The sequence below is a fragment of the Naegleria gruberi genome (assembly GCF_000004985.1).
Source record: "Naegleria gruberi genomic scaffold NAEGRscaffold_86, whole genome shotgun sequence".
Classification (NCBI taxonomy): domain Eukaryota; phylum Heterolobosea; class Eutetramitea; order Acrasida; family Naegleriidae; genus Naegleria; species Naegleria gruberi.
In genome coordinates this window covers 43,356-58,787 of record NW_003163241.1, presented here as the reverse complement: position 1 = coordinate 58,787, position 15,432 = coordinate 43,356, and the positions used below count along the sequence as shown (strand labels likewise).

General features: G+C 33.7%; 7 protein-coding genes and 1 non-coding gene across 8 annotated transcripts in view; 3 read left to right on the top strand and 5 right to left on the bottom strand.

Moving 5' to 3' along the window:
* The window catches only part of NAEGRDRAFT_54368 (uncharacterized protein), a gene marked incomplete at both ends in the record, with an annotated part of 3,638 nt that extends 1,200 nt beyond the window's left edge, over window positions 1-2,438 (bottom strand). The window contains one exon of the mRNA XM_002669145.1: window positions 1,494-2,438. Within this exon, the coding sequence (XP_002669191.1) occupies window positions 1,494-2,438 (945 nt within the window). The remainder of the gene's footprint in view (window positions 1-1,493) is intronic.
* A 186-nt stretch (window positions 2,439-2,624) lies between these two features.
* NAEGRDRAFT_75855 (uncharacterized protein) lies at window positions 2,625-3,038 on the top strand (the record flags this gene model as incomplete). The annotated part of the gene is made up of 1 exon (XM_002669169.1): window positions 2,625-3,038. The coding sequence occupies one exon, from the start codon at window positions 2,625-2,627 to the stop codon at window positions 3,036-3,038; it is 414 nt and encodes a 137-aa protein (XP_002669215.1).
* A 3,974-nt stretch (window positions 3,039-7,012) lies between these two features.
* On the top strand, window positions 7,013-8,548 carry NAEGRDRAFT_75854 (uncharacterized protein; the record flags this gene model as incomplete). The annotated part of the gene is made up of 1 exon (XM_002669168.1): window positions 7,013-8,548. The coding sequence occupies one exon, from the start codon at window positions 7,013-7,015 to the stop codon at window positions 8,546-8,548; it is 1,536 nt and encodes a 511-aa protein (XP_002669214.1).
* A 1,009-nt stretch (window positions 8,549-9,557) lies between these two features.
* Window positions 9,558-10,568, bottom strand: NAEGRDRAFT_75853 (uncharacterized protein; the record flags this gene model as incomplete). The annotated part of the gene is made up of 1 exon (XM_002669144.1): window positions 9,558-10,568. The coding sequence occupies one exon, from the start codon at window positions 10,566-10,568 to the stop codon at window positions 9,558-9,560; it is 1,011 nt and encodes a 336-aa protein (XP_002669190.1).
* A 435-nt stretch (window positions 10,569-11,003) lies between these two features.
* NAEGRDRAFT_75852 (uncharacterized protein) lies at window positions 11,004-12,614 on the bottom strand (the record flags this gene model as incomplete). The annotated part of the gene is made up of 1 exon (XM_002669143.1): window positions 11,004-12,614. The coding sequence occupies one exon, from the start codon at window positions 12,612-12,614 to the stop codon at window positions 11,004-11,006; it is 1,611 nt and encodes a 536-aa protein (XP_002669189.1).
* Window positions 12,615-13,015: 401 nt separating this feature from the next.
* NAEGRDRAFT_75851 (uncharacterized protein) lies at window positions 13,016-14,248 on the bottom strand (the record flags this gene model as incomplete). The annotated part of the gene is made up of 1 exon (XM_002669142.1): window positions 13,016-14,248. The coding sequence occupies one exon, from the start codon at window positions 14,246-14,248 to the stop codon at window positions 13,016-13,018; it is 1,233 nt and encodes a 410-aa protein (XP_002669188.1).
* Window positions 14,249-14,369: 121 nt separating this feature from the next.
* NAEGRDRAFT_t824 lies at window positions 14,370-14,442 on the top strand. Its single transcript has one exon. It is a non-coding gene; the product is annotated as a tRNA-Ile (tRNA).
* An 86-nt stretch (window positions 14,443-14,528) lies between these two features.
* On the bottom strand, window positions 14,529-15,344 carry NAEGRDRAFT_75850 (uncharacterized protein; the record flags this gene model as incomplete). Its single annotated transcript, XM_002669141.1, has 1 exon — window positions 14,529-15,344. One exon carries the CDS (start codon window positions 15,342-15,344, stop codon window positions 14,529-14,531), a length of 816 nt encoding a protein of 271 aa, XP_002669187.1.
* Window positions 15,345-15,432: the final 88 nt, after the last annotated feature.

Below are 15,432 nucleotides of genomic sequence, written 5' to 3'. Positions count from 1 at the left end.
CAGATATATCCTACATATCTTATGAGTATTGTAATTTATACGGTGTCAATTATAATTTTGACCAGCTCATCTCATTTACGATCAGTAACTCATACTTTAATGATTCTGATTTCAAGTACTATCCTAGAAATGACATTCAAGGAGATGTAAAATCTACTACTTTCGAAATAGTCAACAGCACTGTAGAATATTTTGCTATCGTGTTTTCAGGGAATTTAGTAATTGAAAATTCCTCTCTTTTGGATTCTGACAGTCATATGGAGGTAAATATGGGAAATTATGCCCAATTGCACAATTATGAGGTAGCTGCACTTTTAAGATTCTCTAAAATACAACAAGTAACAGCAACAAATGGAATTATAGATCAAGAAGGAAAGATATTTGTTCGAGATTTTGAAACATTCAAATTTACTGATTCTAATATTAAGGGTACATCACTAAAGAGACCAAAGCTATATCTTCAATCAGGAGCGTATGCCTTGCTACAAAATGCTAATAGCACATCAAATAGACAAGTAATTAGCATTATCGATGTGAAAGATGTGCTTGTGGACTATTTTTCAATGATGAATAGTGAAATAACTAGAGAGTGTTTCTACACTTGTTCATTGTTGACGTTTAATTGTGCCAATGTGAATATTACCAATTCATATTTTGCTCGTAATAAGGGTAGTCTTTATGGAGGAAGTGTATATGTCAATAATTATGTGACTGCCAAACTTGATAACAATATTTTTCAGCTAAATAGGGGACAGAAGGGTGGAGCACTTTTCCTAGGATATTGTCAACCTGATATGACAACTTATTGTTGGGCCTCAGTAACTAATAATATATTCGAAAATAATTACAGTGCCGAAAGTGGAGGGGGAATGTTCATTCTATTCATTGCAAAAGCTCAGTTATCAAACAATACGTTCATTGGAAATAATGCATCTATTAGTGGAGGAGCAGTTCATATAGAGTATGTAAAAGAATTGGAAGTTTCAGATTCTACTTTCATAAGAAATAGAGTTTTATTGGAAAGTTACAGTCAAAGAAAAGATGACTCAATTGGCTACGTTAAAGGTGGTGGAGGAGCAATATCTGTTCTTGGAATTGAAAAAACTGGTCTCATATCAGGATGTAAATTTCTAAACAATAAGGCATCTAAAGGTGGAGCTCTATTATTTGGAAGAAACCAGGGAGATGAGAATCCAAAATCACTAATCATTTCTGAAACATGTACCTTTAACAAGAATACAGCATCACTCGGAGCAGAAGGATATTTGTCCAATCTAAAGTCTACTGGATCATCTTTCCAATTCAAGAAACCTCCAAATACAGAGTTTATGAGTGCCCCTGTCAAGACACTGTTCATGGAATTGGAAATCGTTCTTGATAGGCCAAAATCACAAATCTTGGCAACACTCTTCTTATCAAGCAAGATATTTCCAGGTTTCTGTTGAAGTTAATATTGGTTAATAACAATAAATTAACAAGATTGTAGTACTTACTAAATCACGGTGAACAACAGTTGGTGTCAAATTGTGTAAATATTCAATGCCTTTAGCTGTGGCTATTAATATAGAGAGTTTGTTCTTCAGTGGAAGAGTAATTTCCCCAATCCTGGCTCTGTATAAGGATTTATCAAGAGAGCCCATTTCAGCAAACTCAGTAACCATGTATTTGTTTTCTGATGTTACACAAATACCAAATAATGTCAGAATGTTATCATGTCTCAGTGAGCTCAGTAATGAAGCTTCTTGCTCAAACTCATCTCCTTGGTCGGTCGATTTCAGAAGTTTTATGGCAACGTCAATTTTTCCAACTAATTTCCCAAGATAAACTATTCCTAGTCCTCCTTCGGCAAGTTTTCTAACAATTTCAATATTTTCAATAGGAATAATAAATGACGGTTTTTCATTCTTTTCTATCAGTGGAACGGATAGATCACTATTGTTTGATTGTTTTGATTTGGCAGTTTCTGACAATGTAGATTGGGAAGAAACCACAGAATTTTGAAATATTACTTTCTTGTCAATAATTCTCATTTCCAATTCCAATTCTGCTTTTTCTTTCTTTTTCAGTCTCCACATTCTTACCGAAATAAAGTTAAGGACATAAAGAGAAAACAGACCAATAGATATTCCCAGTATTAGAACAGCAATTGAAGTTGGAACAGCAACTAGAATTACAAAATCTCTTGAGAGTACAACTTGTTCTGGGATACATTCAACTGCTGGTTGACCTGATATAACCACATCATCCATTGTAAACATTTGAGGGCATTTTACAAATGTGAATGAAACATTAAAAAAATACTGAGAGTCTTCTGAATAAAGTGTCAAACTCCTTTCTAAGGCTCCAATTTCCTTTTGGACTGGGTAGGGTGTTATTTGAATTGTGCTGTCTGTTGAGAAATTTAGAGAAAGAACAATGTCTTGATCAATATCATACATAATCCTAATCTTGCTTAAATCAGTAATAGTATCACCGAAAAAATTATGGACTAGCAGCTTCAAGGTTAGTGGTTTACCTGGCACAACTTCTTTTACAGAAAACTCTTGCAATTTAAATACAGAACTAATTTAGGTACATTGTTTTATTGTCCAAGCGAGGTTTTAGAAGGACCAAGTGAATCGAATATGGCCTCGAGACAAACAGCAACCATGATAGATGTCTATTCCTTTGCAATTATTATGTGGGAAGTATTCTTTGAAGTGATACCTTATTCATCAAGTTTCAAATTGACAAGAATGTACGAAACCAACAATGAGGAAGAAAGGTTATGGTCTAATGTGAGTCTTTTCAACATTCCAGGATTGGTTGTTAAAGGACTTAGACCTATAATTCCTTTCAAAACAGAAGATCAAATATTCAAATGGATTTCAGAGTACATGCTGCCAGATGAAAAAACATCTCCCAACATTGTAATAGTAGTAATGAAATATTTTGAAATTGTAAAAAGAAATTGGGATCACAATGCTACTCTACGCTCCCCAATCTCAAATATTAGATCGGATTTGGAAGATTTATTGGCCTTGTTGGAAATGAATTGAATATAGAATGACTCATTCTTAATAATTCTAAACCTTGAATCCCACTCCACATTCCTCTCCTTCTATTGTAATGAATACACTTCATAATCATCAACTTGGAAGTAAGCTGATCCAGCCATAAATGATTGTGCCGTAATACTACCAGGTATCATTGTTGCATCATTGTTACAATAACTGTAACACAAGTTCGCATAACTGTTGGAGTTCTGATTTGAATTATCAACAATTAATAAATCATGACCTCCACCAAAAATTGGTCCATAAGCACTGTTATAATTAATAGAAACTGAACCAATGAGAGGAAATTTGACAAATCTTTCTTGATTGGTTGAAGAAATTAAATAAGAAGGAAGATGTATCCAAAGCAAATCCATTAGTCCAAGAAGAAGCCCAAGAAAACCTTGCATAACTTCCGAATACGGCTCCACCTTTTGCTTTGATTAATACAATCGTTGGTCCCTTATTATCACCAAGTGTGGAATGAGCTTGATGTGAAACCATCCCTTGAAGCTCTGAAAAGTAATTTCTTATTGCTGGTAGGAACATTATTCAAAATTTCAGTCAGTAGCCTTACAGAATGATTGGTATTTGTGAGAATTGTTGATGACACCAAATCCCCAATATCAGCTAAATTACAATCTGTTCCAATCCAACCTGATTTACATAATGAACAATTGAATCCCATCCAATTTCCAGAACACAGAGAGCACTGATCTTGAGATAGACATGCTATACATTTAGAATTACATGTTTGTATTAAGATGGGGCTGCTAGTTAATTTTGTTATATTACAATCAGGACCATCAAATGCAACACATGTCGAATTGACAATTTCAATCTCATTTCGAACATTTGCCAATGCTTTTTTAACTTTGGCCAATTGTGCAAATCGAGTCGATGCGAATGGTGAATTTGATTTTCTCAACAAATTGGCTGTTTTTTCCAATTGAGCTGCAGTACATTCCAAATCAGATGCTGTGAGATGATGATGAAGAGCAAACTGAGCAAAATGACCATCAAAGAATGTCCTCCTTTGAATGAAAACATTTTTTAATGTAATGGCGCAGATTGTTGGTGAAGAAGCTCAAAGGAGTTGTTCAAAATTAGAAAAAAACATGTGCCTATCCACGAGCTGAGCTTTTCAATTTTGCAAGTCAATTTCACACAGAGTTGAGCTCATCTAAATTTCCACACTAAATACTTCCAATTCCTCAACTTGAAATCGACAAGATCCAGCCAGATATGAATTTGCTTCCATAATATTCATTTCTGGAGGACTTTCAAACATCCAAAAGCTTGAAAATGAATGAAAATTCACATTACAATTCTCAACTATTGCCAGATCACTTCCAAATTCAATTAAATGAGTTTCACTCCAACTGATCAATGCACACGAATTAGCTTTCTTGATGGGAAACCTTTCCAATATTCCACTTTCATTGAATTTAAATAAGAAAGCATTAGAATCTGTCTTGAAAATACGAAACTTGTCTGTCAAGTGTTCTCTTGTAAAACCTCCAAATATTGAACGATAAACTCTCGATCTGATAACCACCACAATGTTTCTCAGATAATTGCATTTGGAATGAAGAGTTTCGGATTTGAATCCATCCACAGAACCAACAAAGTTTCGGATAACTTGTTTGCAGTGGAGAGTTTCTTGGAATAATGAGAGAAATTGATGGTTATTTAGAATGTTGGATTGTGTATGGGAAAGTGAATTAACCGAAAGTTTGGAATAAAGCAGTGAAGAGCCAATAAACGAATCTAAACTAATCCCAACACTTTCATTCATTTTTTTCAAATTAAATTAAATATTAAAAAAAAGAACATTGAAATCAATGATCATTTTCAATGGTTTACAATGATCTACAATTAAAGTCTTGAATTTTCTCCTACCCAATAATAAAAAATTGTAGTTTGTGAAAATCTATTCGAATCTATTTTTACAATGAAAATGCAATCACCACAAGCAACTGATTGGATCTATACAACCGGGGTAAGATATTTAATCTTCCGTTTTGCATGATCATCCTTGTTAGAAAGTAAACTAAACATTGAAGATTCTCTTTCGCAAAGTTTTAACTTGGAAATTTTAAATTGCTTACCAAACACGTTTTCTCAACTTTAATAATTACAAAAAAGTAAACTCTTCATGCATTGATTCACCATGTTGTATTGAAATACGAAACTTTCTAATACTTTTTCATTAGTGCGCTAGTTGACGTTTACATACAAAATTACGACGCCTTCAAATCAGGTCATTTATAACCAATTTTATATTTGAACATTTTTAAAAGGAAAGATTTGTTCCATCATTTTACAATTTTCAAATTCTCATTCGAAACCAATCACGTGAGATGACTTTTTTTTTGTAAACTTCAATTTCCAAACTACGGTGAGAATTTACAGTTTTTTTAATTGGATGCAATTTTTATTAAAAAGGATTGAAAAATTCCGAACATGTTTCCGTTGTTCGATAAAAACAGTTGTTGTGATTAAGGAAAAACGGTTCAATGGGAAGGTGCAAATTTGGTTTTAATTATCGATCGAGTTGTGGCCGTTATTCGTTTGGTTTCTGATAGACAATTCGAATGTTTGGGTTTTTTGTAAAAGAGATTGGTGCACTTTGCATCATCATCATGGTAATTAACAACTTTTCATTGAGTTTTTCATGGCTCTTTCGTTGTTCAATTATTTATTGGGTTAGAAGGATAAACATGTGGTTATCCGAAACTTGGTTTCTTCTCTCTTCATGAAAATAATTGAAAGAGATTCAAATGGTGATGAATATTGTCAATTCTATTGAAATCTCACTACTTTGAATTTGTTTGAGATTTGTTGTGATCCAAACTCATTTTCAATGATTAAATAAGGTGTTCTCCCTAATTGACCAAATTTGAAATTATTACTTCTGTTTGTAGTATTGAAAATTCCTACACTTGACAATGAGGTACCAATGCCTCAGTTCCTTAATTATCAGACAATGAAAATGATTTCTGACCTCAAAACAAAGCCCTGATTAATGGCAGTTGATGTTGACAATTTAAAAATATGAATACATCAAATTTCCAAATGAAATTTTAATGATCTTTATTAGTAATTCCGTTGTTATCTTTGTTACCCAAGCAGAATGTATTCTGAATCTAACTGAACTTTGCATGCAACGCCATCTATCATCAATTTTAATGAGCTCTACAAACGACATTCAATTTGCTCCATAAAATTTACATTCTTGTATTTGTGTTGTAAATGGTTAGATTCTGTGATTTCACCCACAATCATCATATTCTAAATGACCAGTTTCGTCCAATGTGCTCCCAAATATAATACTACTACAATGGATGACATTAAAACTCATCACAATCCTACTTGTTGATCGTTGAATGATGCACATCTCATGGGGTAGTGAACAGTTCGATATTTGGTTTTTGCATACAAGCGCATCGAGTCACCAGATTCTTCCATGTAGTTTTTGATAGAAATGAAAGCGGACGATTTTTAAATCCGATCATTTTCAAAAGCAAACTTGTTTCTAGCAGTTGGTTCTTTACTTTTAAAATAAAAACAAACAACAAAAATCGCTGGTGAACAGAGGACACCTTTCTTATTCGAAACTATCTGAAAAGAAACCATTTCAACCTAGGTCTGTTTACGAGGATCATATTGCAAGCTCCTTATTAGGTCTGTCATCTGTTTTCTCAGATTAAAGTAGAGCACTCTTTTCCATCCAATCAGCGATATTCATCATTCATCATCTATTATTCGAAACGTTTTTGAAGTACATTCTCATTATATCAGCAATTCTATTCGAAATAGTTATCAAAAAAACGTAAGTACATTCTCATTGTTGATGATACTGACTGACTTCTCATTAATTTCAAATTCCTATCCGAAACAATCAACAGATTATTGTAAATTAAACCCTCATTTATCATCAAATCATCATCACCAATAATAATAATAATAACATCATGGACTACTCCAATCTTTTCCAATCATCATCATCATCATCAAATAATAATAATAATCAGCACCACATGATGATGACTTGCAATAATTCCTCCTCCATAGAAAGTCTCTTTGATTCCATGCTCGATGAAGATGAACTTGATTTTAGCGCTGTAATGCGAGAAGAGTTGGAGAGTCACGAAGCCTTGAATCATCCGCTCTCTCCACCAACTGTTATTATACCTTCCACAACACAAGCCTCCTCCTCATCAGCATCATCATCAGCAGTAGCACACAATATTGTTGTTGTTACGCCTCATACAAAGAGTAATGTCTTGTTGGCTGGATGTGGTGAGGATGCTGCAGTTGATCGTACAATGATGATGTATCCTTCCACCTCCTTTTGTAATACAACGAGTCAAAGCTATGTAAATAATCATCAAACACAACAACAACAACATTCACCTAGTACACCAAGACTCTCCTTGGATACTAATTCAGTGTTTGAATTATGGCAACAATTCATTAATAATAATAATAATCCAAATAATACTTCCACTACAACTCCTATTAATAATAATAATAATTTAAATTTAAATAATAATATTAATATTAATAATAATAATAATAATTCATGTAATAATAATGTAAATACAACCAGTATTGAACAACAAGTTCAAGAATTACTCAATCAACTCGCCATTTCCAATAATACCAACCCAAACAATCATAATACTTTAAATATTTCCACCCCTACAATCATGACCAATAATAATAACAACAATACCATGTTGATCAACAACAACTCTCCAAGCATTACCAATAACAATCAATCCCAACAAGTAGCCTACTTGGGTTCCATGCTCGCCAATTGTACCAACATTCAAAGTCTCTCCCCAAGTATGAGACGTAGCATTCACCATCATTCAAAGTCTCCTTCCTTAGGCTCCATCAATTCATCCTCATCCTCATCCTCTCAATCAAGAGGTATTAGAAAGGGTGGTAGTCATCAGAGATCAACTTCATGTTTCCAAGCCATTCAAAGTTATTCAAATTCCAAGATGCAAAGTTGTGGTGCTAATAACATGTTAATGGTGAATAATATGAATGGTGGATTGAATTCACCATCTGTTACTTCAACTTGTTCATCCAATATGTCCATGTCTCCAGCCAATGTGTCCACCAATTCATTTGGCAATTCAATCATGATGAATAACAGTAATGGACAAGTTTACATGTCCAATAATAATAATACTACTACTACTGTTGGACAACAAGTTGTTGTTAATCAACACTCTGCAAACAACAGTAATAACAGTTCAAATAAGAAGGGAAAGATTCCAGCCAATAGACAAGATAAGAACAATCATAATCAATTCACTTTTGTTAATCAACAACATTCGAAAGGTTTGTTAGTTGAAGCAAATCCAAACGATAAGCCAATCAAGATGCAACAATGTAAACTTGTTGATGGTGGAATCAAGATTCAGATCGAAGATGGAATTAGTAAGAATAAGAAGGATACTGGTCTTCAATTCCACACCTGTACCTTTAAATAAGTCCAGTTTAGACCACTTTCGTTTTCACTCATGGACAGAAAGTAATGGAAAGTATCAATAGTTCCAATGAGTGTTTGTAAAATGGCAATTCAAGCGTCATTTTAATCGAAACCAAATCATGTTTCATTGACAGTGGTTATCTTCAATCACACATAATTAATACTCAGCTTGTATAGATTGCGAGTAAAGCTTTTTTTTCTGTTAAATATTCTTCTTGTTATTATTTACAATCAACACTGTTGACACATGCATGGGCAGTAGGAAACTCGATCTTAAAAAACTCATGGCTGACGAGGTTTCCAATTCTGTCTCGAGTTGCCGTATTAGAAGACTTTGAACTTTTGGTTAGTTGTTGCTTTGAGCAATTATTTTGTATCAACGTGTCAAAAAGTGTTGTTGGTGATCAATGTTTGCTTTTTCTTTGTGTTTTATAGGATTCAATATGCTTCTTCTTCTTAATCATCGACTCGATGTTGTTCTTTTTGTTTCATACTAACTCTCAGCCGCATATGTTCTTGGAAATAGAGTAGTACTTTATAGCATGTTGTCTCTCCACTTTTTTCGTTTATGAAACGCAAAGGTATTGAAGAATCTTGACAATTAAATCAAAAAAGAACTTTGTCCTAAGAAATCTTACAAGATGAAAGTACATTTTAGGAAAGGTTGCAACTGGGGAAATACCTTGAATTGTGGCGATCTTGAAATATTTAGCAACTTGTTGAAAGATTAGTGAAGCAACGATAAATTTGAGACCCCTATTCCAGTAACAGATAATCCCTACTCGCTCTCTATGCACAATTTTGGTTTTATAGTGTTTCAGGTGCTGAACTTTGGATTCTATCAATAATCTCAAAAAGTACTAGCCACAGGTCCGTTCAACTTGGCTGCACAGATGCTTCAATGATAAATGAGCCTTTTGATAATTACACTCCAATTAAGAGACAAGAAGGATAATAGAATATTACTAAAGTGTTGAATTATTTAACAGATTGGACGTGTTTTATTTGAATTAATTCAAGAATTGGAAGATTTCGCAAGTAGTTAAATCAGAGAAGAGTAGGACAAGGACAAGATCGACAATCTTTGGAGAATAGACTCCTGAAATGTTCTCTAATAGATATTCTCTTGTAATAGATTCATTGATGCATGATTTTCTAGTCATTAGCATGAAGAGTATTTGTCCAATGGATTTGATATTTCTCTTTTGTGATTCAGTGGAGTGGGATGAAAAGCAAATAAATTCCAAATTATATTTCAAATCATACTCGAATGCACCATGTCTTTCGACCAGAATGTTAGAAGGTCTGAAGTCTCTGCAGACAATATTATTTTCCTGAATAAATAGTAATGAATCTAAAAGACTGCTGGCCATTCTCGTTAAGCTATTCTCGGAAATAAATTCTCCTCTCTTGAGGAGTTGGTCTAATGTACCATCTCTGTACCATTTCGTTTCAAGGAATGGTCGCTTACCAATGAGACCACAATGTGTGATTTCTACTATATTCGAATTTCTCAAACTCAATAGTTTGTATATATCGTCTCCGCTTGAATTGTTTTTCAACAATATTAATTTACAAAATTTGTGGTCGTATTTTCTTGTCACTCTATAATATTCTGCATATTCATCTTCCTCAATCTTTTCAACTCTTTCATAATTGGTGTTTAAAATGTCCAACTCTGAATTGTTTGTATTATAGTTCATGTTAATATAATTATTTACAATGGTTTGATTTGTTTGTCCAAAACTAAATTCCGATTTAATTAAATTTGATGAAGGTTTGATTCTCTTAACTTTTTGATCAAAAGAATCACAAACATCTTCCATACTTGAAATTGGTGAAGCAATCGGCAAATTCCAAGCAAAATCATCAGTACAATCACAAAATTCTTCTTCCTCATAATCTGTATATTTTCTCTTCAGTGATGATCCTTCGGAGGTGGAGTTTGTGTTTCTCTCCCTCTTCGTAGAAGCTCTCGAACGACTCTTCTTGAGCAAGCCTTCATGAAAGAACAACGGCATTGTTTTTTGTTTTAAATTAAAAATAGCTTGATGCTAAGATATTGCTGAATAATATTAATAGAGAGGTATGATTGAATCTTGTCCGTGAATTCACCCACTTCTCACAAGCTTGTTGTTGATGTAAATCAATTGTTTTTACTCTCAAAAACGTGAGGTAAGAAATTGCGTTGTTTTTTTTGATTTGTTTTTGAAATTTTTTTGTGGGCGCCAACAAAAATATTCGACAAAATTGAAGAACAAAAAACAACAAGTATTTTTGTTAAATTGTAACGAGTTCTAAGAATTGGTTGAGAGTGATATTCATAAATATTTTGAACAGTGGAAATGTTTGAAATTGAGAGAAATTTAAAACTCCAAGAGCAAGGGTAGCCCATTGACCTATATAAGGAAGTTTCTTAATTTTCTAGAGGCGGAATTCTTGTTAATGTCTTTAGTTTATTTGAAAATTTGTATGAAATTATGTTCCAGATCCCATTCAGAAACATAGAGGAGGGCTCTTGTTGGATCTAAAGTGAGTCCAGTTGGAGCATGGAGTCGATCCTCAATGATTTTCACATGTTCTGTCAGAGTAGAATTGAATATTTGTATACGATTGTTTCCTTCATCACATATGAGAACATTCCCAGTGATTTGATCAATTGTGATGGCTCTCGGTGTGTTGAATTCGAATTTGGAAGATCCCTTTTTTCCAATTTCATTCAAATGCTCTCCATTGGGTGAATAAACTTGAATTACATGACGTCCACTATCAGTAATCAGTAAATTACCAAACGAATCAATTGTTATAGACCATGGCATGAGAAATTGACCTTTCTTAGTTCCCTTCTCTCCAAAATTGTACAAAAATTGACCTTCCTTTGAGAGGACAACTATTCGAGAATTGAGACAATCACATACGAATATTCTGCCCTCTTCATCGACAACCATTCCTGTAGGCCCATTGAATTGATTCGATTTACATCCTTTAGAGCCATACATTTCCACATGCCATGATTCCATAATGGTATATCTGGATACAATGCTGTCATCACAACTGATTAGGATTGAATTGTCATTGGTGGGATCGAGTGCCATTCCTCTAATTTCGCTCTGTGTGGAAATTTGATACTTGTATTCAAGTGTTTTAGCATCAAAAATTTGAATATTCTTATTATTGTAACAGGCCACAAGGAGATAGTCTCTTCTACTGAGATATTTAATATCAACTGGGCCATCAAATTGACCATCTGCAGATCCAAATGATCCAAAACTATTAATCCAATTAAATTCGCCATAAACTGTTTGTTTTGGCGACTGACATGTGATTGGATTTTCTTTCGTTAGCAATGTTGCAAAATTGTCGATGGATGTTTGAACAATTGATTCTTCCATCTTGATCTTTTTTGAAGAATCTTCCTTCTCTATTAATTTCTTTCTCTTATGTGATTTATTGGCACGCTTGTGCCGTTTCACATTATTGGTTGACTTGACAAGATTCTGTGAAATCAAATCAGAAGGTTGACCAACAACTGAAAGCACATTTAATGGTAGTAATGCACTTCCTGAACTTGTCGATTCATGTTCTGGTGAAGCAATTTGTTGCATCATTACAGAATCATTTAACAATTGCTGTGAAGTTAGCAAACTCTCACTCGAAGCACATCTGAATAAACTCATAGACGAAAGACTCTTTGGAATTGACTGTGAATCGAACAATCCAGTATGAGATTCTTGCTCAACAACTTCCTGTTGTGAGGGCAGTAAAAATTCATTCAGATCAAGAAAATTCACAAACTCTTCCTTGATCAATTTTTCTTCTTCTTCGTCATTTACAAAATTCGAAACTGTTTCATCCTCATCATCATGCTCGTATCCACACTCCAAAACTGTTTCTACAAGGCTCTTCATTTCTTCATACTTTTCCACAAATGCATTCTTAATTTCATTCAAATCTTGCAGGTGAAGCGCCAATTTAATAAATTTTTCTCTCATCAACATTTTTCTTGCATTATTGGTGCTACTATTATGACAATTATTAAAATTGTATGAATTAGTAACTATGGTCATTGCTGCAATTGTTGTTGCTGCTGATGGTGATGGTTGCAATTAATTGATGAAAATGATGAGGGTTTTCTTTTTTCCTCTCCGAATTGCAAGAAAGATTCTTCTCTCTTGTTGACCGCAAAAAACGCAAGATATTATGTGTTGGATTTTTTTTTGTAAAGTCTAGCTCTGATTTTGGGAGAGAACTGTAAATTATGAGTAAAAATAGGTTTTTGACTGAATGATCCTCATAAGGACTTTTTTAGATATTGATTTGCAAATGTTTGATATCAAATAAGGCTATGAGAGAGATTCAATTAAGTGAGGCAGGAAGGTTTACAGAGGTTTACAGATAAATAATTTTTCGAATTAGCAAATATTAGAGAAGTTGTAAATATGTTAAAGTTAATAAATTGTATTGAAAATTAGAGTGCTTTAAATACTTCAATTTCCACTACTTGGAATTTGCAACTACCAGCTAAATACTTTCTTGCCTGCTCACTTTCATAAGTGAATCCAGTTGGTAATTGATAGGTGTGCCCAAAGTTGGAGTATGAGTTGGAATTTTCATTGCATGATGAGGAGAGTTTGAAATCCAAACCAAAAGAAGGAAGACTTTCAATATCACAAGAAATTGCATTCCTATACGAGTCAGATTTGATATCAAATCGTGAAATGGATGCAGAATCAATCTTGAATATGAATGCAGAGGGATCTGTTCTGAAACCTTTGGAAGATTCCCAATTATTTGATGTAAATCCACCAAATATATGACCATTTCTTGATTGAACAATCGTCACAGTCTTCCCTTGTTGATCACAATGTTTGTGAAAGTCGGTTGCCTTAAAACCATCTCTTGTTCCTCTATATAATAAACCATCATTCTTTGACTTTACATGTTTTTCAAAGAGTTCCCTTAATATGTTAGGATCCAAAATATTAGAATTAGTTATAGTGTCAGATGCTGTTGGTGGAAGAGTTGCTTGTTTTTCTTGTATCAAGTGATTCCTAAAATTCTCAAATCCAAACTCTTCACAAGCTCTCAATACTAATTTCAGTTCCTTTTCCGAAAGCTTTTCACATTCTCCTGTTTTCATCCACTCGATAATAATCTTGAAAATAGCAACATCACAATCTATAAAGAAAACCTTCTCCTCGAATACTAATGAAGGAGTTTCATGAAGTGGAATTATTCCCTTAAACATCTTATCAATTACATTATTTGGTTCCCTCACAGAATTGACAAATACACCCATACAAATAGTCAGTATGTATCCACCAACATTGAGGTGAACGGGCTTCTTTGTATCAAATTCTTCATTACCAAGAGTTATCATGGAGAGAATTTCCAAACGTTCCTTCTCTAATAAGGCTTCTTGTAATTTGAATTCTTGAATTATCTTGCACTTTTCCTCTTCAATTTCTTTCAATCGGTTGAGAAGTATTTCGAGATCGTCTTGTTGCTGATGAGGTTCAACATTTAATTTGAGCGATTTAGAAGGAGGTTGTAAGGTGGATTGTTCATGATTGTGTTCTTCTGAAGATTCAATACTTTCGTGGCCTCTCTTATTTGATGAAGAACATTTGCTATCGGATGATGATACATTGAGGTTTTCTTCATTCCTCAAGTAGTGTTCTTCCTTAAGAATTTGTTCCATTTTTTTGTTGCTTAACTTCCTTTCAAATCCTCTTTCATTCTGTTGCAATGCTCTTAAACGTATTCATTCTTGAAAAAGATAATTTGAAGAACAATTAAGGTTTATTTCATCAATGAATATAGCTGGCGTAGCTCAGTCGGTAGAGCGTTGGTCTAATAAGCCATTGGTCGCCGGTTCGATCCCGTCCGTCAGCAAATAATTTTAGTTTTGCAATAATTGATTTAAAAACATGACAATCGTGAATCAATATTTAATGTGCCTTAATTTACAGATAAGTTCATTATTGATACAATGAACGGTTAATGTTGACAACAATGTCATTGATTTCATCACCTCCCTCATCTAGTAAGTCTTGAAATGTAAACTTGGTAGCATCTTTTCCATGCTTTTCACAATAAGCAAGATGTACCTTACCGTATTGAGAAAATGCTTGACTGAGAAGTTGAACTCTAATCGTTTTGTCAGCACTATGAAGGGCTTGTTTCAAATCATCCACATTCAAATCAGTACAATAACTAGGTGTGGCAGGATGTTGTCTCCATGATTCATCCAAAGTTCCAGAATCAACAGGATCAAATCCAAGTTGATCAACCAAATCAAGGATCACTTTCTTTTTTGAAGGATCATTTCCAGCAACTGGTAGTGCAATTCTTGTTTGACCTTTTTTAGCACCCTTAACTGCCAAACTATGTGTCAAAATATTGTTAAACACTTTAACTACAGAATGACCAATTTGTTGAGAAACCCATTCACTATGGGTAATGATCTCCTTGTCCAATTCATCAGTAGGAGAATCTCTAACTCCTGGATAATAATTGCACGTATCAACCACAATCACTTGTTGAGGAAGGTTCTGGAACAAATTCTTGGGAAGGAGAGAAACGTTTTTAAATGGAATTGTGAGAATGATGATATCCAAATCACCTTCTTGAACAATCTCCAACAGCTCGACAGGTTTTGCCTTAGTCTCCTCTTGTACTTGTTTCAATGTTTGAGGACCTCTTGAGTTGGCAATCAAAACAGTGTGACCTTGTTGAACAAGTAGTTTTGCAAGGGTTGATCCTATATGACCTGCACCAATAATTCCAATCTTCATTTTTTTTTGTCTTATTTCGAATATGTTTTTCAAAAAGTTCTTCTGTTTTTTTTATTAAGAATGTGTGCGTGTTAAACTTGAATAAAAC